At 41.5% G+C, this 26,909-nt stretch overlaps 2 protein-coding genes across 2 annotated transcripts; both read left to right on the forward strand.

The window, feature by feature from the left end:
* The first annotated feature begins 528 nt into the window (after nucleotides 1–528).
* LOC149303068 (acetyl-coenzyme A thioesterase-like) lies at nucleotides 529–19,007 on the forward strand. Its single transcript, XM_089481885.1, has 15 exons — nucleotides 529–667; nucleotides 2,374–2,443; nucleotides 7,742–7,802; nucleotides 8,214–8,315; nucleotides 9,786–9,921; nucleotides 10,467–10,623; nucleotides 11,523–11,642; nucleotides 11,873–12,023; nucleotides 12,737–12,792; nucleotides 13,425–13,488; nucleotides 13,687–13,770; nucleotides 17,271–17,404; nucleotides 17,490–17,618; nucleotides 17,734–17,860; nucleotides 18,864–19,007. The coding sequence occupies exons 1-15, from the start codon at nucleotides 538–540 to the stop codon at nucleotides 19,005–19,007; spliced, it is 1,665 nt and encodes a 554-aa protein (XP_089338011.1). The 5' UTR covers nucleotides 529–537.
* Nucleotides 19,008–22,295: 3,288 nt separating this feature from the next.
* LOC149303069 (zinc finger CCHC domain-containing protein 9-like) lies at nucleotides 22,296–26,452 on the forward strand. Its single transcript, XM_089481915.1, has 5 exons — nucleotides 22,296–22,622; nucleotides 22,857–23,007; nucleotides 23,510–23,602; nucleotides 25,039–25,107; nucleotides 26,337–26,452. Exons 1-5 carry the CDS (start codon nucleotides 22,296–22,298, stop codon nucleotides 26,450–26,452), a joined length of 756 nt encoding a protein of 251 aa, XP_089338041.1.
* Nucleotides 26,453–26,909: the final 457 nt, after the last annotated feature.

Raw genomic sequence — 26,909 nt, forward strand, 5'->3', positions numbered from 1 at the left:
CGTAGTTTGTGACAGTTACACACACATGGGATGGCAGCAGAGGGGATAGCTCTTGGTCATGAAGAGGTTAATTATACGGCAAGAAAATGTTCATACTACAGAGCACAGCCTTCCATCCTGCCCGACACCGAACCTGCTGACAGGGCTGGGAATAGTGACAGCGGATGTCATTTAACCCTTTGGGCTGATCGTTAACAGGTAAGGTGTGTCCAGTGAGCGAGCCAGTCCCAGCCTGTAATCCGGTGCTGATTACCTCCCAGCTGGCGGCAGGCGGTGCGGAATGAGCTGAGCCCAGACACCTGCTGGAGACTCCGAATCCCTCCTCCTGCCTCAGCCGCTGAGCCCCGGCTCCACGCACTCACACCGTGTGATAAGTTTCCGAGTGACCGCACTCACGCGTCACTGTGCCCGGCTCCAGCTGCCGTGACTGCTGCTCCGAGCGCTCAGTCTCAACCTGCGGCTCTCATGCTACCCACAGGGGAGCCATCGGATATATCGGAGAGTAACGGGAGGAGTCCCCGGAGAGACGGCCCGGCGATGCCTACCGGGTATGAGAGTGGCGAGGTGCAGATGTGCCACACGGTCCATCCCTGGCACTCCAACCACCGGGGCGAGCTCAGCGCTGGACAGCTCCTCACATGGATCGACACCACAGCCTGCCTGGCGGGTAAGATCGCAGACCGCTAAACGGCATTGGGGTGAAGCTGCGGGGCAACCAGAACGAACGCTCTATTGGTTCCATGGCGATTGTTCCGAACTTTGCTTCCTAACAATGCTCCTGCAAATCTGGACCAGAGCATTGATCTGATAATGCCCCATATGTAATAAGGTGGGATTCGGTAAAGTAACGGAGGGTTTACCGGCAGCGTGCATGGCGCTATTTGTACTGAAATATCATTAGAAGCAGGTGCTGGTTGTGATCACCGAACCCTGGAGCGTTTCACGATATCATGATTTTCCTTTAGATGTCTAATTATCCGTTTATTAAGGCAGAACACCCATGGGTTTTAAGTGTTGTATGTAAAGTACACATTACTGCATGCCATGTACTCAGCGCTAGTGCCACATATAGAATCCATAGGCATCCGATATCCGTTTGATTGATCAACCTGCAGTCCTCCTGTACCATAGAGATGCACTGTGTGTGCAGAGTTTCAGTCTTGGCCATAAACCGGTAGCTTAATTCTTCTGATTGAGTCCCCCTGGGCTTAACATCAGAACCTGCAAATTGTTGCCCAACTAAATGGCTTATTATCCATACTCATTAGTATCTCCCGTTAGTGCCTTAAACTGTACCAATGTATACATACAATGTATGTGCTATAATGCCAAGGTCATATTGTCCCTTTCATCAGGGATGCTTACAAAATAGTAAAGTTGCATACGCATTTTCTATAGGCATGGTGCTGATTGGGGCTGTGATATTATATATCTATATATATATATATATCTCCAAGTATAATGTGTAGGGTACTTAATAATCAAATCAATAGTCCGTACTTTGGAAAGTGTGAGTGAGATGAACCTTTAAAGTTGCTGTTAAGGGGTGTGAATATAATTGTGATTTTCCACACCCTCTGTGATGTTATGGTGAGCACATGCACCGTGTGCGGAATCTAATCTTACATTGGTGCCATTACATCACGGAGTATGGAATGCTAAAGGCAGAAGAGGCTACATTTATCTTTGGTGTCACAGGGATGGTTGACCTTGTGAATTGCCTTGAATATCTTCAAGTAACTAACAGAAGAACATGTTTATATATTCTTGTTCGACTCCATCTTAACTTTCCTACACCCATGTCTAATGGCAGTCATTAGTTGGTGATTAGAAAGAACGTGGAAGGAAACCTCGCACAAAAAAAGAGTTTGATGTTGGACTGTGCGTGCGGAATGAAGGTTTTAGGGCTGCTGTTTCAATTGATATACCTGAGAATCATGGTGGTAACTGGTAATACTTGGGTAATAGCTGATGCCAAATTCCAACCAATTTATTAGTTATGCAGAACCAGCGGTATTACAATAGAAGAACAATACCAAATGAGCAACGGACAATATACAAAGTGTAACAATAACATTAACACACAGAAGATAATGGAACACAGAAGAAGGGGCTTTGCTCTCAAAAAGCTGGGCAAAGGTGATTGCCATGTAGTGGTGGTGAATTGAAGAAGTCAGTGGCCCGGGGTAACAGATGCATTCTTTTAGAATCCAGGATGTATGTGTTAAGAGAATAGATTGTAAGCTTCTCTGAGCAGCGTATTATAAATTTGACTCTGTATATATTTAGCATTAAACAGAGAAAGTACAAACCCAAGAAGTTGCATTAATGATTTCATGCTCTAGACTGAAAGAGTGCTATCCTGTTTTACAGCTGAAAGACATGCTGGCGTGGCCTGTGTGACCGCATCGGTGGATGACATACAGATTGAAGAGACGGCCAGGTATCTTAGATAACTTATATTCATAATTATCTAAAAGGGTCGGAGTCTCCAAGAAGCCAACCCAATCGGATAACTGATTGTCCTAAGTTACTATAAAGGTCGAAGCTCATTGAAAACAATTACTGGTAGCTGAATAGCTGGAATTAACCTCGTATGTGCAGGACCGGACTGGCCATAGGTCACATGGGGCATATTTTGGTGCCCAACAATGCATTCTACTTACTTACTTTGAGTGTGTGCGCACCTATGATTTATCAGCGACACAGATCCTACATTTCCATTCAGTACTGCATGGCATATGAATTATACCGGTGCCAGTCCGTGTTTTTATTTTTTTTAATCTGTTTGATTTAGATGTCTAACGAGAGGTCATCGAGATGAAACCTTTGGACAGACAGGCGTTTACATCTTACAGTGTCTCTTAATATTTAAAATGTAATGATCCCATTTAACTGTGAAGTTGGTGACCCTCAAGGAACATATGCAACATCTTATTTAATTACATATAATATGCCATGCCGCTCACCTCTGTAGCAGTCTAATGATTATGGCTGGCAAGTTCTATTAGTGAGAGTGTGTACTGGTATCAGACTGTAAAAGTAGTCATTTGGAATGTTATGCAATCTGTTCTTGGTTGATACCGTGTTTCCCCGATAGTAAGACACCCCCGATAGTAAGACGTATCGGGAGTTTCAGAGGGGTCAGCTAATATAAGCCGTACCCCGAAAGTAAGACATATGTCTTACTTTCGGGGAAACACGGGGGATTTGCCTACGGCCTACGGCCGCATTAACGCAGGGCATAAGGGGCGCCTGCCCCTTAGGCCCGCCGCACCTGCGACCGGGTCCGCCACTCTAAGGGGCCGGGAAGTCCCCACCAAGGCCGGCCTTACGTGTCTGCGGCCGCACAGGATTTAAATTAAAACATCGGGGTTTTTTTTTTAACTTTATTTAACATCCTCCATGTTAAATAAAGTTAAAAAAAACTTTATTTAACATGGAGGATGTTAAATAAAGTTTTTTTAACTTTATTTAACATGGAGGATGTTAAATAAAGTTGAAAAAAAACCCCGATGTTTTTATTTAAACCCTGTGCGGCCGCAGACCCCTAAGGCCGGCCCCTTAGAGCAGGGCCGACCTTTGGGGTGTGCGACCGCACAGGGCGCCACACTCCAGGGGGTGCCAACCTGCGGCACCCGGCACCCCTCCAGAGACGGACAGTAATGTCCGCCGCTGGAGGAGCAGGCTCGCAAGGGAGCGGTATCGGAGGTCTTTAACAGACCTCCGGCTCCCTTGAGTGATTTTAAGCCGGGTTCAACCCGGCTTAAAATCACTCAAGGGAGCCGGAGGTCTGTTAATGACCTCCGATACCGCTCCCTTGTGATCTGCGCGGCAACAGCTGTTGTGCGCCGGGGTTTCTTGTCAGATCCCGGCGCACAACACTGAAGCCGCGCCCACCGCTGTCCGTGCCCTCTGACCCGGAAGGAGACAAGAACTGGCGAAGAGGAGGAAAAGAAGCTGAAAGAAGAAAGGAAAGGTAGGAAAGCATTAAATTCGAAAAAAATTTCCCAATATAAGACATACCCCGAAAGTAAGACATAGTGGGGCTTTTAGGGATAAAAAGAAAGTAAGACGCTGTCTTACTTTCGGGGAAACACGGTAGCAGTACTGACTTCATATACAACATAAAGTACACGTGAGGAGCACACATGATTCTCCAGCCAAGTTGCAGGGAAAGACACAGACGACCTTCAATCACAGCTCCTGCCGGGTTGTCACTGATCACCCTGATCTGACCCAGCCGAATCTATTTTTCCTCCATTATATGCCTATGTATCCTGATTTCAATAATACATGTCTTTGTTTAAATCTTACTTATACACAATGGCCTATTGTTACCGAATGAGTACCCCCCCCCCCCAAAAAGCGCACACATAGGTTGTCTACATCTGGTCTTCACAATCTCGATCTGTTGGTGTGTCCATAAAATAACGCTCCTGTTTATCTACCCACAATCTGCTGATGATTTTAATGTAGTCTTGGTGTATACATTTTTTATAGCAGGATTATTAGTACTACCTCTATTCTATATTAAGTAAAAATAGGTAATATATATCTTATCCTGCAATTATCCTGTTTTTTTTCTTCTTCTTATGGGGTTGAATCTTGCAATCTCGCTATTGTCTATTTTTAGTTGACAGAATTTCCAAAAGCGGTGTCAGGAATTTTAAATAGGAGATCAGATGGAGTTCCCTCCCCTCCCTTCATTGGTCCTTTCAGGATTAGAAGGTCTTGGCAGGGCTGAATGGAACGGCATTCTCTCTGGCCTCTTACATCATGCCCCAGATTTCAGCTCAAGTGCCTTTGCTGAGAACCATTGTTGTTGGAAGAAAAACAAATTATGAGGGAAGGGAACATACCAACAGACAGCTTTGCATGCTAGAGGACAGCCTTATTGCTTTTTATTAACCATTTGTTATACTTAGCAGCGCTTAGTGTCCCAGGATTGGGTCACCAAACCGCACATGATGTCACATGATCATTATATGTCTGATGATGTGATGTCTGTACGTGCTTCCCTTACACCGTGTCATTTCTCCACCTGTTTTGCACATGATCGATTTGGACATTGTACGTGTGCAGTTGCCAACAGTCCTGAAAATAAGACACGAGGGGGTAGTTGGCAGCCAGGACATACAGTAGGAATGATTGTAGGACTGCTGGCAGCTGTAACGTATGTGCTAAAAGGCGGTGCTAAGTGACCAGCCCCAAAACATCTGCACCCTTTACCAAAGGGAAAAAATAAGTGCTGTGCCCTTGGCATGAACGTCTCATGTTTTTGTTGCAATAGAGTGGTGTCTCTTACTAATATGAGTTTACATATCACAGTTTCTTTTTTTTTAAAGATGGAGCTCTTGTGGTGCGCAGCTCATGGTATTTAGCTAGAACGGTGCAGCCCTCCAGCTGTTGCAGGACTACATCTCCCATACTCCTCTGCCAGCCTCTTACCCAAAAGAACATTATGGAGGATATAGTCCTGCAACAGCTGGAGGGCCACAGTTTGGAGACCCCGGAGCTATTAGCATAAAGGGTGTCATATTTGGGCTAAATTATGTATGTTTGTCTGCAAACTATTCTTTGTCTACCCGGTGATGTGGATGTTGCTTACTATGGTTGGATCAGGACTTTTAATCTAAAACTAGGCAATAACAAATAACAAAAATAGAGGTTTCCATAGGGAAAGTGTAAGTTGGTTCCGAAGCTGTTGCCCAAGTGTAACTATAGCAACACTGCAAAATATGGCATATCTTTCTTGATCCACCAAACTTAAAATTACTTGTGTCCTCAAATGGTTACCATCATCAGTCTTTGGTCCAGTATCCGCTGCTTTTTATAGACGGGCTCAGTTTGTATACAGTATCTTGTAGTTTTGTATAACCTCTTGTTGTGTGTGATATTGTTTATTACAACACAGCTGTGATAAGGAGTTCTCTGCAAATGAACGGTGATAACATTGAAGCATCAGGCACCAGCTGGCACACGCGTAAAATCATAAAACTAAACACCTTCAGCTGATCGGAGGCTCATTTTAACTACAATTAAACATAAAAACACAGAACTTGATGGCACATAAGAACCATTTGCCCGTCTAGTCTGCCCATTTTTCCTAGTGTAGAGACGATAGAAATGTAGAAATTGATGGCTGGCCGATTCAGCCATTCATTCAGTTCTGCACTTTTTTTTATCTTTATCTCCAGTATGCAGACTGACTACAGAATCACACATACAAACCAGCGTCTGCCATTAGCTTATTCTCACCTGTGCGGTGTAATGCTAAGTAGGTTGTGACAAACCCTGTAGCACGAGGGCCATAAACGTCAGTTAGGGGTCCTAAGCACAGTCCTCTAGGGCAATCAGAGTCTGGAACACCAGTTTGTAGCAAAACAGTGCTTTATTTTGAATCGCTCAAACCCCAAAACCAAATAATAAAAAGAAAACCTAGCTCCCGATTGGAGCCCTCTCTACCTAAACTATGCTGGTCCAGACTGACCAGCCTAATCACCCACTAACTCAACCTCCCAACCAGACCCAGCTACGCCAGGCTCTGGAAAACCTCCCCCAGACAGCACACAAATGTCCAGGCAGGTATTGTCTCACTTGGCTCAGGGATGGTCTTCTTCAGGGCCTCTCCTTGCCCTGGGAGCGCAGGGAAACTTCCTCTTCCCCCAACAGTCTCTGAGTATCAGGCTCCAGGGTTTTTTAATGTCCAGCACCTGTGCCTGATGCCGGCCCCATAGGAATCCCATACCGGATCCTGCAGACTTCTTGCCTCCTGGAAAACCCGGCATGGAATTTCCACAGAATGGGCAAACGAAGCATTGGCCCACCCTGCTCTCCAATTGCTCCACCCCAGGGACCCATATAATCTGCATAGCAGCTGTACTCGGATGCCATGCCAATCAACTCCCTGGGGTTCACAGTCTCACAAGGTATAAAAAAATAAACATATCTATCCCTCAACATATATGTATATAAATGATGTGGGGCTCTAAACTGTTGTAGAGTACATTTGTTGTCTCTAAGAATTGCACATGTGATAATATATTCAAACTATTTGATAACTTTAGGATATGTATATTATGATTAAAAACACATGCTATATACACATGTAATAAAACTACACAAAGAAATCTAGATGAATACATTCTTAAAAACCAATTAAATGCACTCAGCCTCCTGTAGCTGATATGATACGAGGAATTGGCAAATTTGAGCAGCACTTTTGCATCACCAACAGCAGATGCTTTATGTTTGTACTTTAATTGCCATCAGGGTTCCTAGACTAAAACATACTTTAGGTGGCAGCGATGGCTGGTTTTGTTTTGGTTTTGTGCAGGACTGCATAGTGATTACTGAGCATGCTCGCTAAATGTGTTTTGAGCTCCCTTTTACTATGGGGCCACTAGGCTGGAAGTGTCCAACTTTCCTCTCCAAGCTTGGACCTGTACTGCTATTGATGCAATATGTAATAATAATATAAGGGCATGTTGTATCTCCAGTTCAAGTCCCCAGTGAAGAGCTACTGAGGCTAGTGATATTAATATACTTCAGGCATTCAACAATCATAAGTGCATAAAGACTCACAATCAGTTTTGTGGGTTGCAGAATTAAATTATTCGTCGGTGAAAACTATAATTATTGGTTTTTAATGTTTTAGTTTTTTTTCTTTAAAGATTTTTTGAAGGTTAGAAACAGTAGATTTCCATATCTTAATGTCACTGTTACATTTGTTTTATAGAGTTGGACAACACATCTGCATAAAGGCCAAAGTAAATCGAGCCTTCAATACAAGCATGGAGGTAAACTCACTGCATTCCTTATCAATCCTGTTAGTTTTTCTTTCCTCTTAAAAGTGCTAAATCATTGGTAAAACCTCCTATTCCAAGAGAACACTCTCACTGCTTTGAGTGCACAAATGTTAGTTTGATTTGATATTCTATGCTAAGATATTGCCTAATTGAATAGTAAATTCCTGTAAAACATCTCAGCAGTTCATTTAAGACCTAACCCTACTAAACTGTCTCTGCAACAAAAGCTCTAGGTTGGCCCTATATAATGCATTATTGACGGTCAAATCGCCTTTGGGGAGCGTTCTTAAATGTCATTACGCATTGTGCTGGTTGAAATAGCGACTCTGCTGCAAACCTCCACTCCGTAAACTTTTAAGATGTTGTAGCAAATATGTTAACTTTCTTTGCATCTTGTTTTAGGTTGGTATTAAAGTTGCAGTAGAAGATCCTATCACAAATGTCCAGAAGCATGTTTGCACTGCCTTTTCCACATATGTAGCAAAACCAGCTGGTAGTAAGAAGGTAGGACATCAGCAGAGCCGTAGCTAGCTCCTTTTGTGCCCAAGGCAAGAATGGAAAATTGTGCTCCCCAGCTATTTTTACAGAGGCTATTTTATTTACACTGCCCTTACACATACCTGCCCATTAACACACACATACACATACACTGCCTTTTACACACACCATGTTCATACACACACATATGCACATACACTGCCATTACTCACCCCTGCCTTTACACACACAAATGCACATACACACACCAGCTTACAAACACACAAATACATACACTGGAACTGCACAGCGCATGTTTCCAGGCATTTGAGAGCACATCAAGTGCTCTCTCCTTGTGGCAATGAATTGAGATAGTGTCTGTTTGTGACAACAGCATGGAGCTAGGTTGGTCAGTCTTAGGTGCCCACCAGACATAATGGAAAACTTTGATACATAACAACAAGTAGTTAATCATTGCATTAGCTGCACATAAAGACGTATGGTGCCTTGAATTGCTTACGAGTCTTCCTGATAACGCTATGGGTTTGTATAATATCCAGACATTGAGGGTGAATACTATGAATTTGTAATACAAGTACCTGGACAGTAATTTGTTACCATATATTCACAAGGTCTGTGTTGTGACTGATTACAGGGATTTAAGTGTGTTAAAGATCACACAACACATTTCACTATCTGATGGTCATCTCTAGTTTTATAGTTTGTGTTCAAAGTTGCATAAGGTTACTATGGGATAACATTTGTAATCATTAACTGTGGTACCCATTATACAGCTTAGTGTCCTTAGTTCAACATCAACAAATTCCCGTGTTACTTAGTACTTTGTTCACCTGTGAATATTAACTGGGATTTTTTGTTTCTCCACCTTAAATAACTGTATTATTGTAAATGCATGGTCTTCATTAGAGGTACACTAATGGTATAGTGGCTAAGTGCCGTTGCTAAGACTTCCCACAAAAAGACTACTAATGAAAACTTAAAAAATTGAGATCCTCTCTGGTATGACCATCAATAGTCCCTACAACGGAGCTTGTCTGAACAATGGAGACTACCAAAAACAGATCCAGTGATTGAATGTCTGTGGTGGAATGTGCTTATTGGTTATTTAGATTACAATTTTGTTGTGAAATTTACATAGATTTTCAGGCCATTTGTTGCATGTCTAAAGCAGGGGCAGATCGCCATCAGGCAGGGCTTTGGGACAACGCTGTTACAGGCGGAACCCTCCAAAATAATTAGGAAGGAGATTATTTCTGCGTAACAGGTTTTTTGTTCCTACTAAGCTGCCTAAAAGTTACAACTAATTGGATGGCCAAACATAACCCAGCATTCATCACACGATGCTATGTATATATATATGTATATATTACCGCAGCACGTGTGGCCCCGTGTGCCCCATTACTAATCTATCCTTGCAATTAGGATGATATGTGTTTGGAATGGGGAACTCGGAATTAATTTGCTATCTTCCTGCAGGTTAATTTAAGACCAATCAGGCTTCAGTCTTCCCAGGATCACTTGGAGTACAGTCTGGCAGCAGAGCGAAGACGCATACGCCTCTATCACGAAGATGCTTATAACAATCTTATGGAAGAAGGCTGCTATGTTTACGGTTGGTGTGAAAACTGTTTTCTGTTATCACAAAGATTTATAATACAAGATGCAAAAGTGTATACAGATGCAATTGCGTTTTTAAACGTGTCTTGTGTTTAAAAAAACCAAACTTATTTTCATAAACTTGAATGTTTTAATAAAAAAAACCCAGTAATATCTGTACACCATGTCAATAATGACATGAATATTAGGCTTAGAAATGCTAGTAATGAAATACTAGTTTTTAATCCACATTTGGATTAAATTGTATTTTAGGTACTAACTTGTTTATACGAACGTAGAAATGTTGGTGCAAGTGTGTGGATTCTGATGCAGACACGCTTCTGGACATCTCCTATTTGTGTTATATGGCCCCCAAACTCTTGTTTTCATGCCAGATCACAGTTTAATTCCAACTTTGAGGCTTGCAAGGTATTGCACACTCCTCTAAACCATTGATGGATTATTTTATTACCTACAGAGTAGATGGGCATCCTTACAGTAAATCTGCATTTGCAGAATTTGTTTTTGGAAATATTAAACTAATGCTTCTATTCCTCGTAGATGTAGATTGGGAGAACGACAACGATAAGATCTCAACAGACAGCACTCGCGTTGAAAGCATAGAACTGGTTTTACCACCTCATGCCAATCATCAAGGAAACACATTTGGTGGCCAGATCATGGCATGGATGGAAACTGTAGCTAATATTTCTGCAAGGTTAATATACATATATTTTTTATATTTAGATCATGTTCTCCATTCTTTATCCAATTTTATCTCCTAAATACCCATCTTATCCATGGTCATTGTTCTACTACCGTAGGTACATGAAACTTGACTGAGCCCAATATAAAATAATCTTTTAATAGTCCATCCTATGTTATTATTCAAGTTGAAGACAGATCATTTTACCATGTACAGCAAATTTTGTCCATTCCTCTTCCCGTACGACCTGTAGCCTTTGTCCTAGTTATTACTCTGAAAGACTATTGGTATTGCTTTGGGATCTTCTGCCAAGTTTAAACATAAAGTTTGATGCCTTTTAGCCTAATTCTCTCCCAGTTTTGGCTCACTGCCATTTACCTAACCCGAGTTATCACTGTTCATACCTAGTTGTACTTGCAATGATTTCCCAAGTTCTAACCTCTGTTTGAATTAGGACTGTAAATGAATACTATTTTGTTTGTAACCATAATTGTGTTTGCTATTCTCGTGCTGCTAGATATCAATTATTTTTCTCTCAATGTCCTACTCCTAGTACTTGAGTCAAAGTGAATTGGCATTTTCAGAACACAAGCGTCCTCGCATTAACATTTGGGGACCTGTCCTGTTTATCAAACCTTTAAGTTCTCTGATTGGAGGATACAATGAAAATAAGTTTGGTGTGGATTCTCAACAAAGCAGGATATGGAGAGGACTTGATGATAGTTTTTCAGGCAACCTCCAGCTTATTTCCACCTTTACTGGTGGCCTGTAGAAATGTACAAAATAGTTTGTCGTGTTGTTGTTGTTTGTTTTTTTTTTGTGTGGCTTGATCTTCTTGCTCTACTTTAGCTATCTTCGCATACATGGTATAAACAATTTATTCAAAATTTTCTTACTTGCTTTCTTTCAAGCCGACTGTGTCATGCACATGCAACTTTGAAGTCTGTGGATATGTTTAAGTTCAGAGGACCTTCTACTGTTGGTGATCGACTAATGTTTCGAGCTATCGTGAATAACACGTTTCAAAAAAGGTAATGCAAAAGTCTGCTTACTGGCACAATATTCAAAAATGGTGATTTCAAAACGACTATTCCACTACATGTGTGATTTCCCTGCATCCCCTACCCCAAATGAGTACTCTGTTTAAGTATATTGCTTTGCCAAACCACCTCTTGGTGACCATTGATTCCATGTAATAAAGTTTCATGTAGAAAGTATGTATGCCTCCATTGCTCCTCATAGCCGTTTGTGTTTACCGCAGTGTTGAGGTTGGTGTTCGTGTTGAAGCTTATAACTGTGAAGAGTGGACACAAGGCAGAGCGCGGCACATCAACAGCGCTTTTCTCATCTATCAAGCACTAGACAACAAAGAGGAACATATAATGTTTCCTCACGTCAAGCCCACAACAAAGGTTAGGCCATCACCTTAATATTAGGCCTGTGTATACTGATTTATCCAGATTTTCATTTTAACTAACTTTTGTTACGCTGGTTAATTCGTATGAATGTCAAAAAACAAGGAGGGATCCCAACAGAACAAACAGAGCTTTGAATTTAAATTCTGTTATTTTCCTAACACTTTCCCACTCCCCCTGCCTTCTCTGACAACTGCTCTGCCACTCCGTCTCTGATGCTGCTTCTCCTGCTCCTCTTCTCTTTTGTGGTCTACTCTCCTCTTCAGAGAACTTGCTCAACAGGGCCGACACCACAGAGACAACCTCTCTCCCCATTCCACTGCCTTGTTGCAGAAGTACTGTGAGGTGACCACATCAGCCATGCTTTCCACGACACACAATTTTTACATATCGCTGACCAGCCAAGATAAAATGCTGCCCTGCAGTATGTGGGATGTATAACTGACTAATTAGTTGCCTTCCATAAATCTATACATCCCACATACTGCAGGGCACCATTTAACCTGAGCTGATCAGCAGAATGTAAAAAGTATGTGTCCTGTAACATGACCGATGTGGTCACCCTACTCTGAAGAGGAGAAAAAGGCAAACGGAGACGAAGGAGCGAGATTGAGGAGGAGGGAAGGGATTGGCTCTGAATTTCGTCCAGAACTAAATTTGTTGTCTAAAATCAAATGTACTAAAAACAGTAACTTGCTTGATATTCACAGGACAGCGTGAGGCGCTTCTGTGGAGCCATCGCACGAAGGAAAATTCGTGTTGCAAGGTACTGTATGTAAAATCTAGCTATTTCAAGCACCTTCTAAATGTTCAGTTCCATTATAACACAAAGTGAGAATTTATTTTATTCACTAACATGAGAGTTGTGGTTTCAACTCCCTCACTTTACTATTTATTATGAAGGACCAACACTGGCTGGTTTCTCCATAAAGATATTTCAGTTGGTGAGGACTCTTTCGAGAGATATAACTGATTTAACTATACATTATATAGGGCCAGCCAAGCCCTTACAGCAGGAGAAGCTCCCTTAGCTTGGCCCTTCATAATGTCAGGTCAAGTATCCACAACTGTCACGTAAACCACCCTGTGAACCCTTCATATGTTAAATAAGTTCCAATAAGAGAGGAATGCGTAATAATACCTAGAAAATAGATGCTGCCGGTCACATCACAATATTATCAAATCACCAAACTGCGCTGCGGCAAAAAGGTTTGGCCGATCTGCCTTAAGCACAGCAAGGTTTAAACTCTAATAAGTGAATGCTGTATGTGACTTACATATTTAACACACCATGGGAGATTACGGCCATATGCCAATGACCCCGCACACTGTAATCATAAATGGGATGTATTTCTTCAATGCCTTCCATTCACTTACTGTTGATTTGTCTTCTACCAGAAAATATATCCTCACAAGCAAACCTCAGAAGCCCATCTCTCACCCATGGGACAGAGGCAACCAGGTAAAGGCATATATGTGTTGGTTATTTATTTATTTTTTTAAAACATTCTTATGCATGTCATCCAGATTTCAGTAATCGGTAAGCTAGATAATTGAAATAAACCTGCATGCATTCATATCTGGTGTGAACTATTTTGAGTAAAACGTATGAGATTCTGAAGTTGTTTTGTTTGTTCATTTTTGTCTTTCGTTCGTTTAGGGATATCTTAGTTACAATAACATTGCTGCACTGACAATACTTGCTGCAAACAGCGGATGGGAGTTGAGCAGCACAACACAAAATGTAAGTGGGTGCAGAGATAGAAATCGTATTGTATAACACTCACGCTGCACTGACACATACACTAACCCACAGACTCTAACACTACAAGTTCACACACACACACACTCTCTCGTAGTACAGCGTTCTTACCTTTTGCGCTCCTGTATTCAGTAGAGGTTGCACATTGCATTAGCTGCTGGCCTGTTATTTAAGTTATGTTACACCGCTGACTGCCTCCGTATAGGGTGTTTGTGGGGGGAGGGCTATGCACCCACCTTACCGTACCCTTGTAGCAATGCTTACAGGAAGGAAGACGTTGCATCTGTATAATTAAGCTGAAGCACATCTATTCTCCATAAGGAGTAAGCAAAGTGTACGTACAAGGACACAGATGTTTGTGTGAATGGCACTATAAAAAAAGCCACACGTATAGAGCACTTTGAATAGAATTATGATGCTGCAAGTTATGTAAGTGTTCAATATGCTGATCGTATTCTGAGTACGGATAATTGACTAAAGGTCAAAGACCCTTTGTGTTTAACTTGTGGTAAATTGTCTTTGTCCATCTGCCATCAATGAAAGTGCTTTAAAAAGGACTTTGCGAGTGACATTTGCCATTGAATGATAAGAAAGTAATGCTGTGCGCCACATCAAATAATAACTCATACACTCCTTAGAACTCAAGTCCAGTCTGTGCACAAGATAATGCTATAATGAAAAATGAACACTCCCATAGCCGCTTTGTCAACATGGATTTAAAATTTTATGTAGCTGGATCGTGTAATTCGATAATGAATTGGCCACAAGGAACTTACAATTTAGATATGAAAAGTACCTAGTTTGGAAGTAATGGAATCTAAATCACAATACAAGGTTCATTCATGGTGGGTATGAAAGGAGAAAAAAAAAAGAGTAATCCCTTAAAGTGTCCCCAAAATACCTTGTACCTATTGTGAGCTGGGATCATGTAACCACACAGTCTTAAGGTTTGAAATACCACATAAGGCTGAATTCTTTTTAGAATTGTAGTCCTTTTTATTAAAAGGTCTGTAAACAAACAAACATAAATAAAACAAACAAAAAGAAAAGCCGTGCTCTCTGAGCACTTACTGACAAACAGAAACTATCGTTAGTCTCACTCACTGCTTGTATGTTTCTCACCTGAATAACTCACAGGGCTCCTTTTTGTAGCGGCCCCCTGCCGCTCATTGCTAATAGGTGAGTAACTCTCTGGGATAACCAGAACTCCTGGACTGGCTGCATCTCCTGCTGCAAGTAAACTGTGGAGTGGAGCACTGGCCCTCCCTTCTCTCCAAATGCTCCACCCCAGGGACCCAAACATAACTACAACATTACCATTATTTTGTTGGTAACAAAACATTCTCCCTGGGGTTATCGAATACATTGCACTGCAGTATTTTGTGGGAAATGTACATGTTATCCACCACCATGCCCTGTTCCCTGTCACACTATGTAGAGGGGGGGGGGTGTCCTATTTCCATATTTCCACACCAAAAAAACACTTCTGTTAGCCAAGAAAAGAAGATATCTCTTCTACTGCACCTTTTGACATTAAAGAGTTAAGTGGATGTATACAGACTGGCCTTTCTAAATACTGGGAAAAATGAACAAAGACAGATTCGGGTTTCAGAACCAACCAGTTAACCAGGTTTTCAGCGCAGTGTAGCCACACCTAACGCGTTTTGCATTGTAGTAGGATGTTGAGAAGATTTGTGTTGGCTGCCCTCCTAAACTGGGCTTCTCTTCTCGTCTACCGTTTCTTGACTTTCCTCCTCTAAGTCTTTTCTCAGAGTTAATTCATGCTTTTGTGGAAGAAGTAACTATTGCCTATGACATTGGTTAATAGGACATAAAATGCTGGCATCTTTTTTTGAACACTTTTTTTATGTTTGGTTTTCCCTAAAGGAATAATGGTGGTAGCAAAACAAGCATCCAATCGCCAAGAGGCTTCCAGGTTATGAGGATTACCTTCTCAAATAGGACAATATCATGGGTAGAGGAGTATTTGTGTGAAACACATCAATAAATGATAGTCAGGGCCGGCCCTACAATGGAGCCGACTGGGGCAATTGCCCCAGGCGGCACTTCAGAAGGGGCGGCACTTTGCCGCCCCAAGCGGTTTTTTTTTGTTTTTTTTGAAGCGGAGGAGAGAGAGAGGGGCACCGAGTGGTTTTCGCTTACCCGCTCGGCGCCCCTCTCTCTCTCCTCTGCGGCGAGTTTCCCTGTTCGGTCTCGGTGCCGGCTTGTAATGCAGAGCGCCGGAAGTGACGTGAATTTCCGCCGCTCAGCATTACAAGCCGGCACCGTGGCAGCACAGGGAGACTCGCCGCAGGACTGTTTAGGGGTAAGTACCGGTGTGGGGGGGGTAGATAATGCCGCCCCCCCGGCGGGGGGCGGCATTTTAAACTTCGCCCCAGGCGGCGTTAGGTCTTCGGCCGGCCCTGATGATAGTTACTACTTACGCAATAAATATTACTTACATATTTGTTACAACCATTGGACAATACAAAAGGATATAGGAGTATGGTAGGGGTTCCTCTCTAAGAACTTGCTGAAACCATATGGAATCCAAGTTCTAAGAAGGAAACCCGCACTATTGTCCAGTGGTATATGTCCATAATATATATTTTGCATAAGTAGTATGTTTATAATATTTTTCTGTGTCTCATCTACCCATGGTCCGCTCCTATTTGAGAAGGTAATTCTCACAAACCTGAAGCCTCTTGGAAACTGGAACTCGCTTGCAATGTAATCATGCGAATAATGATGCCGCAAATTCCTTCAAATGTCCTTGGGGAAGCAATGCAGAATAACAAATGAGTCTCTATTTGCAACAATAAATTGCTTCACACATGGCACTACTGACGCCGGTTCGGTCTACTGGCCCACTGGATATACTAACTGCAAATACCAGTGGGGAAAACAAGCTAATGGACACCTATGCAATAATTTAGTTTTCTTGCTTTGAATAACACTCATTGCTACGTACCATACTGACAATACAAAAATGCCACAAGCTGGCGGAAAATGGTCAGTTCCCCTTTAAGTAACAGCTCAATTTGCTTTTCTTCAGAGGAACACAAGCGCCCTCTAGTGTTCCATTCTTTACTGATCTTCTAAAAACTAGTCCAGGAAATGAAATCAAACTTTAAAGACAATTATTCCTGAGATATTAACTATTATTTTTAGATACTTTTTCTATTATAAACATATTTAGTTTAGAAAAATACTGCATGCAACTTATCAAAGCTGGAAGAATATCTTGCAGTAGCAGACATCGTGTTATGTACAGAGGTTAAAAATGGCATAAACGTCTGTAGAATCAACATGTTACTGCAAAGCTTTATCTGATAATCTTGGCGTTGGTGCTTGCGCTCTGCTGCCTTTAAAATCTTGGATGAGGCGTGTGGTGGTGGGAGTTGGATAACTTTATTGTGATTCTCGTCTGTGTTATAACCAAATAACATTTGAAATATGTTTTTTTTTTTCTTGTCCTCTAGATTAAGATATTTACTCATGAAGAAAATGATGTACTGTCCATAAAAGTGGAAATGCAAGTGAGAGTGCAGCCTAAGCAAGCCTACCTTCTATTGTCTGACCTCAGCTTACGGCCAAACTGGGACATGCATTACTTGTACGAGTAGCTCCTGAGCGTTTGTTATAAAGCTCCCCATATAAAATGTGCGTCATTGACCCTTATTCTGCGTTATGTTTCACAGGAGCTGTGAGGTTGTAGAAACAGCTGGTGAGGATGATAAAATATTTTACATTACCTGCCCCCCTGTGAAGCAAAGCAAGTCCAGGGATTTTGTAACCCTTGTGTCCCGCAGATATCCCTTTAAGAACGGGTGAGTCCTGCATGAGTAAAAGTTTGTAAGATGGCTTTGGTAGCCAATAAGTCTCTGTGGTTGCCTCACTTACTGTGAAGTCACATTATTTTTTTCCCTTCCTGCTTCTTCTCAGGGATCCTTACATCATTGCAATGCGATCAGTCACTCTGGCTTCATGCCCTCCATCAGTCGAGTACCTACGGAGCGAGGTGCAGTGTGCGGGCTTCCTGATATACACCCAAGGGAAAGACGCGTGTCAGGTGAGTTCACTTTATTTGTTGAATAATCTAATTATTTATTATTTATTGTTTTATATAGCGCCATCAAATTCCGTAGCGCTGTACAATGGGTAGACAGGACATAACAAGTAGTATGTAACATAACAGATTGATTTACAGAGACAACAGGTGAGGAGGGCCCTGCTCAAACGAGCTTACAGTCTAGAGGGAGTTAGGGGGTATTACACAATAGGTAAAGGTGCCGCTGTTAGGGATAGACCACCCACACTAGTAAAAGTATTGCAGGAGAGGGACCAGGAGAGGTGAGCTAAGGGAATATGTTAATGTGCAATATTATAGGCGTCCTTAAAGAAATGGGTCTTGAGGGATTATTTGAAGGACCAAAGCAAGGGGAGAGACTGATAGACCGGGGGAGGGCATAATCCTACACTAAAAGCAACCCAAGTATGCACGTCACAACAATGGCACAGTGAACCATGTCGGATCTAGCATGACAAAAACTTCACAAAACTGACGTGTGGCATCCTATGACAGAGCCTCGTTCAAAGTCTTAGCTCTTCAGTACGACCCATTCTACTGCCACTGTTTGTCTATGGAGATGGCTGCCCATAATTTTGGCCATATAGTGTGTGTGTGTGTGTGTGTGTGTGTGTGTGTGTGTGTGCATAGATACATTTTGTAATATGTATTGATGTATAAATCACGGCTTCTTTTATTTTAGTTCTTGTTATACTAGTTATTTATAGTTGAACTGCAAAATATTGCTCCTTCACCACTGTTAACATCAATTAAGGTTTAGACGGCTCATAGAATCAAGCATTTAGGTGAAAAATACGATTGTATATCAGAGAAGCCAACCCCTGTGGCAAAATTAGCATATGTAATGAACATCCGATCCTTTCTTTTCCACCAACCCCTAAGAAGGCTGCTTACACCAATCCGCAAGTTGATACCTGGAACAGCCTGGGAGTGTTTTGGCGATGGCTTGGCGGCCCAGTAACTACATCTTTCTTATCTCCCACAGGTGTGCTACTTAAATCAACTGACATCTGGGATAATGCCTTATGTTGAGGAGAATCTCACTGGATGGTCCAACTCCATTGAAGACACCGCGTCTGCATGTATTCGATTCCTAGAAACCGCCAAGGTTTATACAACATTACTGTAGATATTATACCCCGACCAAGAACAAGCCACTTAGCAGTTTGAAACCGCTAAGTGGGGTTAATAGATTTTGCCAGCAAACGTGTCCATTTTTTCTTACTCCCAAGGAGGATTCGTTGGCAGTTAGAGCAGAGGAACATGGGTACCACAGGCTTGTAAATGTTAACATCTGCACACCAGCCTGGCACTGAAAGGGTTTACGCAGAGCACATCAATATGAAAGAAATAAACATTTTTGCATTTGATCGTGTTTTATCGTATGACCCGTAACATGCTGCTGCAGATACATAGACTCTGTCTGTCATACTGAGCCTGTCCTCTGTAGGTGGTGGCTCCATACACAGTGTAGGTAAGAAACTAGACGTTTGCGGGTGGGATGAACATTTCAGCTTCTGATGTCACTATGGGTTATAAAGGGAAGAATGGCTGAGCTGTTGCCTTATAATGTAAAGGTAAGGAGGGGGGAGAACCTCACTACATTAACACCACGTTATGCAGGGCGTGCTTTTGCAGCAGCTCACTGGGGTTGGCACTTTGTAATGCATTGTGGTATCAGGGAACCGACATGTCCAGTCTCCTGCAAACTCATGTTTTAAGAAAGACACCAGTACATGGCGTGACAGCCCGGTTGCTGGTAAATGTATAGATCAACCTAATAGCTAGGTTGTACACCCTGCTCCCAAGGTGCGGCTGTGCTATATTGTTTGCAAAACTGCAAAAGGCACATTCTGCCCAGTAGCAGTTTGGACTTCTGTGCCAGTGATGCAAATAGGAAACCTTTTTATATCCCAATATCTTGTGATATAATATGTATTTGTTAGATGTTTCTTTGGTTAATGTGTATATACACATATATTTGTGCTGACTTTCAATGTTGGCATAACTGATGCACTTAAAGCTCACTGAGCTTTTTTCCCTCTGATTTGAGGATTAGAGAAAATGTGTGTGACATACATTTAAAATGTGATTGTTTTGGGAAGAAATGTGAGGATTATCGCTAATGATGAATTTTGAATGTAATGAAATGTTGCATATACAATGAATATCTTTAGCAAGGAATTTCAGGAGTTACGAACCTTTTAATGGATTAAAATAAATCTACATGTCTGTCCTCTAATCTACTGTGATGTAAAATGACATTAAAACAATAATAAAAAGAAAATTAAAACTTGATTGAAAACCTTGTCATAAACCAACATGTCTGCTATGCAATGAACAGTTGATGGCGCCAAAGAATAAACAAATCCTAATGCGACAATAGATATTTGATTTCACAGGAAGGGATTTGTCCATTTATTCCTTGTTTGCGGATTATGTAGATCAGTCCCCCTTACTCATTAATGTAGGGGTTTGACAAATTTGGTTTGGATCTAGGAGCCAGCCAAAAAAGTTATGGTCCACCTTTTTTTTTTTTTTTTTTTTTTATACCCCCCCCCCCAAATCATGGTTTTAGTTTCATGTATTAACCGATCTGGTGCCCAGGTTTGTTGAGCCTTCTCATACACTAACATACCAATTCGTCTGATGGCTGAGTCTGGGTTTGGCAGAAGCCAGAGGGAGAAGTGGTAGATGGTTAGAAGGGGGTGGTAAGAATATTAAAGTAAAGAGTTGAGCATGAGCGAGGTGAAATTAATGAATGTGTGGATGCATTGTGCGAATGAGTGCGTGGATGCATTGTATGAATGAGTGAGAATGAATGTGTGAATGAGTGCGAGTATGAATTTATAAGAATGCATTAATGAATGTGTGAATTTGAGTGACTGTAAAAGTGTGTGTATCATAGATGTATAAATGATTTGTGGAAAGGCAAGATGGCGCAACCAAGGTTTTGAGCCTTGGGGACCAAGATGGCACATGCAGGGTGTTTATGGGACAAAGAAGGCACAGGCTGGGCTGTTTGGGGACAAAGATGGCAAGTCCTTTGTGTGTAATTCGGGTTCTGGTTAGGTTCTATGTGAGCAGTGTGGACGCCAAGGCTGGCTTTGGGGTGTGCAACCTGTGATCTACGCCTTTAATTTAGGGGCATCTATACCTTTTTAATGCTGAGTTTTTATGTGAATTCCAATTGATCTATAACTGCAAAGCTGGGTTTTTGTGTTATTCTGTAGATCCATATCTGCTATGCTATGTTTCCATACATTATTTATGTATACCTGCAAATACAGGGTTGTATGTCTTATTCAGTTGATCAATACATGCAAGTGCTGTTTTATGTGGTGTTTATTTGATCTATACCCTCAGTGCTAAGTTTACATGTGATTTCCAGTTGATCTATACCTACGATGCTGGGTTTGTGTGTTCTGTTGATCTATACCTATACTATGCTATGTTGCCATGCATTATTGTATACCTAGAAATACAGGATTTGTACGTCTGATTCTGATTAAGTGTGGCAAATTTTTTTGGTGTGGGAGCAAAGGGAGTGATTGCATGCTAGGGTGTGGAGCAAGGCCGAATTTTTTCAATATAAAATGTAGAGGCAGATGGGTCTAATATTAAAAAATGAAAACTTTTGAGATCATATTTCAATTACGGAGATAAGTACATATTCCTGTATTGGCTCGTGTGTGTGTGTGTGTGTGTGTGTTCATACTCTTCAGAGTGTGTCCCTGAATGGCAGAAATAAAATGTGGTCACCGTAGCGTAGAGGTGCAATGCTTGTATCAATTGATGTTGAAAGTTTCCTTTTAGTGAATCAATGATTATTTCTTGATTCATATGGCACCATCGTATTCTGTGGCACTGTACAAGGAAGAGTACATAACAAGTAATGCATCACTTTACAATACAGAATTTCAGAATCCAAAGTTAAGGAGGGCCCCGCCAAAACAACCATATCAGCTCACCACACATGTAAAATGTTAATTTAAAAAAAACAAAAAAGAAACACTTTAAAACAAATTGCAACTGATCAGTTCGTGTTCCAGTGAAATCAAAGCACGCGTCTCCAGTAGGAACCCAGATTAAGCTGACTGCCGCTTCCACCTGGAACCTATTACAAGCGAACCACAATTATACGTCACAATTTCCTCCCAATTTCAATTTTGATTGGTGGACTTCCTTTTCTTACAAGAGTTTTCTTCCCAGCAATTGCCAAAACAAAGAAATAATGTAATGGGCGGTTAGGGTTCGCCGCAGCTCTGTATGAACTACAGTGTTCTGATACGCAACAAATTGCTGCTTTACATGCCAGTGACAAAAATGGCCGCCGTAGCGTTACTTCCGGCAAGCGTGGAGACGTAGCTCGGCCGCTTGTTCTTTCCGCTTTGAGTGCGGTAGCAGAAAGATCGGTATGACCCGCTGGGCTCGTCCTGGCCAAGGCACTACGGTAGTGCGGAACCGTAAGGTATGCGCAGCTACACCCTGGGAGGAGCTCCAGCAGCAGAGCCGCAGAGCAGAGGGCAATAATGGCGGGACCAAACGGGGTGCCCCTGAGAACCGGAGCGGCCCGCAGGCAAACAAACGCAAGAAGAAAAATAAAAAGGATACCTACGTGAACCAGGATGTGAACGGATTCAACGAGCACCAAGAGGAGCAGGACGGCGCCTCCATGCTGATGAAGGACCAGCGCAGGGAAGGCAGGAGGCTCAAGAGACAGAACCAAAAGAAGGACAAGATGGTGGGGATCCTGAGCCCTGAATTCATGGGGGGCTGAAGGGTTATTAGGAATACCAGAGTCTATATTCATTAGTCATATATGTACAGTGACCGCTTCATGGGAATCCCAGATGTGGGCATGAGGTCTTCACCACTAGATTCTGCATCTTTAATTCATTCTTGTGATTTTTTATTAATGATCTTGACTATTTAGTGTCTAATGTGTTTTATTTGTTTATTCTTTCATGTGCGTTAGATCTGTTTCCACTGTCGTAAGCCCGGCCATGGCATGGCAGATTGCTCCGAGGTGCTGAGATGTCAAGATGCTGGGACAGGAATCTGCTTCCGATGTGGATCTACGGAGCACGAAGTCACCAGATGTAGAGCTAAAGTGGATCCGGCCCTCGGTACATGTGAGAGATGTGGGGAGGGTTATGCAGGCTGTGGGATATAAGCTACGTCTGTCCCAAATATTTTTGAGACTTGGTGGCCCATGACAAACTGGTTTTTGACACCATTTTTTTGTGCAGCAGCCATACTTAATTTTATGGGCACGTAAGATCATTCTTGGTCAAAGTATGTAAATTTAAATTAAGTTATTCGAGCTCTTAACTGTTTTCTGTAAAAGGCAGATTAAAGGTGACGTTCCAGCTGCGCTTCTGAACGTATCACTTATGTAACTAAATGCAGCAATAGAAACATAGAAAGCTGGTATAGTCATTTCCGTAGACGTGGAAATAGCTTCTTGAAAGTTTGTGTTTTTATGTGATTAAGTAATATAACGGCAGATCAGCGCAATAATATTTTCTCAAAGTTGAGCCGCACCTTTTTTAAATGCATTTTTAAGTTTTGGAAATCATTTTATGAGTAAGTGGAGAAATGCTCATTGCCACCCCCTTCCTATTTCAGGAGAATTTCCGTATGCAAAATGTTTTATATGTGGCGAGATGGGACACTTATCTCGCTCCTGCCCAGACAATCCCAAGGGTCTCTACGCTGAAGGTCAGTATATTGTGATGTCTGTTGGAAGAAATATATGTTGTGGGGCAAGATACATATATTTTTTACATACAATACATGAATCACTTTCCATCTTCATGGCTGATCCTAGGAAAATAATTCAATGGGTAAATTGGGTATCAACAGCATCTTCCTGGTCGATCTAGATTTCAGTAAGGCGTTCAAGACTTTCCCCATAGGATACTTATAAATAAATAGCAGTCTTTGGGTTTGGATGTTAGAATAGTTGAATGGATAAGGCAGGTGTTGGGTCTCAGGAGAGAAAGTTGTAGTTAATGGTGTATATTCATTGACTTGCGTGGGTGAATGTAGTACCTATATTCGAGCTGCAGGGGCAGCTCAGTTCTCAGGAGGGTATGGGAGAGGCAACCTGTCACTCGCTTTGGTGCTTGTCGCAGTCCGGAGCGGCCACGTTGCATCCTATGGTGGTTTTCGGTGCTGCTGAAAACCTTGATATCAAAGCATTTCACCAACATCGTCGATCGCCTCCTAAGCTCTTCGAGAGACATTTCAGCAACACTGTTTGGGAGAAGAAAGCGATCTTTGACCCCATGGCGTCAATTGTCAAGGGGTTAGAGGCCTCGAGAGTCCTCTTGGTGCCCGATGGTACCCCTTATGATGTCATGGAATCACTGAGATCCATCTAGTTTTTAACATTGCTTTTAGTTCTTATTTTTAACCATTTTAAAAAATCCCTTTTTATTTAAATCATTTTCACTCTATAGTTTCAGGTGTTTCAGCACCTGTGATCAGTCTGCAGGGCTCATTAGGTACATGAGTATCAGGATTGACACCTCTAGCAGAATATGTCCAAACTTATGTTCATTATTAAAGTATAAATGTTTTTTGCATCGTTAGACTTGGTGTATCCGTCGGTAAGTGACACTTTTAAATTGCGCTGTGTTTATAAAAAAAAAATAAAAAAAAAAAAGAGCATGATGGAAACCTAGATCCAAGAATTCCTCCATTTTGCATTTGTTAAAGTAATTTTCACTTTGATTTCATTAGCCTGAACTTTATGTATAGTGCCTTCTTTATTATATTTTGTATAAATTAAGCGATGACACCAGCTACATTAGAGCTATTGATCTGGCATAACACACAAAACAGGTGCACCTAAGCATGTCTGGCTGCATTAGGATATCTTGTGCACGTGAATCCTTTTCATTGTGAGAAGAAGAAACAAATGAAGAGGCTGCAACCCCATATCATTTCAAATAAATCCAAGCATTGCTGGGTGCTGCAGCGCCAAAAGGACTCAGTCCAGGCTCCAAATTGTTACACAAAAACAAATAGTTGCACCAGCAAATCACACAGCGATATCTTATGTGATGTAGCAGATTCTGCGGCACGAGAGATCGTCGGCTCTTGCATTTTTTCCCCAGTTTCTATATTAACTGGAAATGTATTTTCTACAGGGGGAAGCTGTCGGATTTGTGGTTCTGTTGAACATTTCCAGCGAGACTGCCCAGAACATCAACAGTCAGGTATAGTTTTGTGATGTGTGGTGGGGGGGATGCAAATATGTAACTATAGATACTGTATTAGAGTAATGTGTTAGAGTATTGGCTTGGGTCTGGCTTATTAAAGGCACAGTGTGGTCCTCAAAGTTGCATTTTTAGCTTTAAATGTGTGTTGGAGCCCATTAAACCATTTAATTGGGGTACGTGATACTGCTAATTTTGTTTATGGATCTATGCTTAGCAGCAGTTCTCTATGGTATATACTGCCCCAGGAAAGAAGGTACTTGCGGAGTCCACTGGTCTCTGTTGATATTGTTTAAAGCTCTCAGTAGGAGTAGATAGATGATTGCCAGAAACTAAAGAATGCCTGCATTTTTATGCAATTAAACACGTGAGAGTCCATGCAAAGGAGGTGGGCATTCTTGCGGACATGCGTTTTCTACCTACGTTTTTTGTTTCTTTAGCAAGATTGTGGGATTGAATGCCTGAACTGCGATATATTGTTTACCGTCACCTACATATGCAATATGTGAAATCTATGTATGTACAGCTAGATCTATTGGTTATGTTTATTTTATTCAAGGTTGTGGTGGGGGCTTTTTTAAGAAAATTATTTCAGCAAAAGTGGTCGGTTGATCAATATCAAACCCTTAAAATACTTTCTCCCATATCCAAGACCATTTATGATTTTAAAACTGAACTATATACTCCATCAATAGCTCATATTTACTGAAGTGTGAATTTTGTTGCGTGAAGGGCAATGTATAATACGTTATTCAATCAGTGAGGTGATTTATATGACCTATCACCAATTTATCCCTGCATTATACAGGACCAACCTGCAATAGAAGCTCAAAGGTATTGGCCCTTCATATTGATATAACTTTAATTTGTTTTCCAAAATATCCCATTTTACAGTTCTGTACACTAATTAAACCCTATGGAATTGTGTCCACAGACTTTTATTAACAATATATCTGTTAGTATACAAGCAAATCTCATAGTATGGGAGCAGCTTTCTTCATTTCCGGTTCCCAAGATCTGCATGATAATTTCTTATATTTTTACGTTGATGATGATTGTCGATTGGTTCAGGCGCTCTTTGTAAGGGTGGATGAATATGAGGGATCTTCGGGGCAAGATATTTATTATTAATGGCTTTTTCAGAGATTTCACCTACCATACGTTTTGCTATAGCACCGAATACTTCTGTTGACTGTTTTGTGTGATAATAACATGTATCTTTGTAACAGCCCAGCTGACAGTCAGCAGATGGTCAAACGGAATGAGTGCAGATTATGAAGAAATCCCTGTTGCTCCAAAAGTGCAGAAAACAACCAAAAAGGGCCCGAAAATTGTAACATTTTAAGGTACCTCCGTGCATGAACTTCAGAACCATTACTGGCTTATCTAAACCAACAAGTTGCAGGGAGCTTGCGATACCATTACAGAAGATGCACTGGAAGAAATAATCACACATTTAAATGGACTTTAGCGATGAGTATCACTGCCTTTAGCCTCTGAGCTTACCGGGCGGCAGTCCTTATCATCTTGGCTGCTACTTGTTGCTCACGTTGTACATACAGCTGGACAGCAGAATGTTCCTTTTAGAACGTCACTATACACAAGTTCCTGAAAACATCTCGGCGCTGAGACCCTTGTGCCTTGTTGTAAGATAAATATTTTTACAAGTATAATCACATTAATTCAGCTCTTCCTAACTTTATGGAAGCTTTTCAAAAGGATAAAATATGAATAAATCTTGTATTAACTGAAGTATTTTTCATTTGTTTGATTTAAGGAATATAACACCATCTGTGGAGCTA

Source organism: Sceloporus occidentalis, unplaced genomic scaffold (genome assembly GCF_023333645.1).
Source record: "Sceloporus occidentalis isolate IW3139 unplaced genomic scaffold, rSceOcc1.0.p SCAF_16, whole genome shotgun sequence".
NCBI classification, from domain to species: Eukaryota; Metazoa; Chordata; class Lepidosauria; order Squamata; family Phrynosomatidae; genus Sceloporus; species Sceloporus occidentalis.

Excerpts from the sequence above, each read along its gene's own strand:
- LOC149303068 (XM_089481885.1), top strand. The coding sequence starts at position 538 with ATGCCTACCGGGTATGAGAGTGGCGAGGTGCAGATGTGCCACACGGTC. Across the intron at positions 10,624-11,522 it reads GTAGCTAATATTTCTGCAAG|CCGACTGTGTCATGCACATG; the intron begins GTTAATATACAT and ends CTTTCTTTCAAG. Across the intron at positions 13,771-17,270 it reads TGAGCAGCACAACACAAAAT|ATTAAGATATTTACTCATGA; the intron begins GTAAGTGGGTGC and ends CTTGTCCTCTAG.
- LOC149303069 (XM_089481915.1), top strand. The coding sequence starts at position 22,296 with ATGACCCGCTGGGCTCGTCCTGGCCAAGGCACTACGGTAGTGCGGAAC. Across the intron at positions 23,008-23,509 it reads TAAAGTGGATCCGGCCCTCG|GAGAATTTCCGTATGCAAAA; the intron begins GTACATGTGAGA and ends TTCCTATTTCAG. Across the intron at positions 23,603-25,038 it reads CAAGGGTCTCTACGCTGAAG|GGGGAAGCTGTCGGATTTGT; the intron begins GTCAGTATATTG and ends TATTTTCTACAG.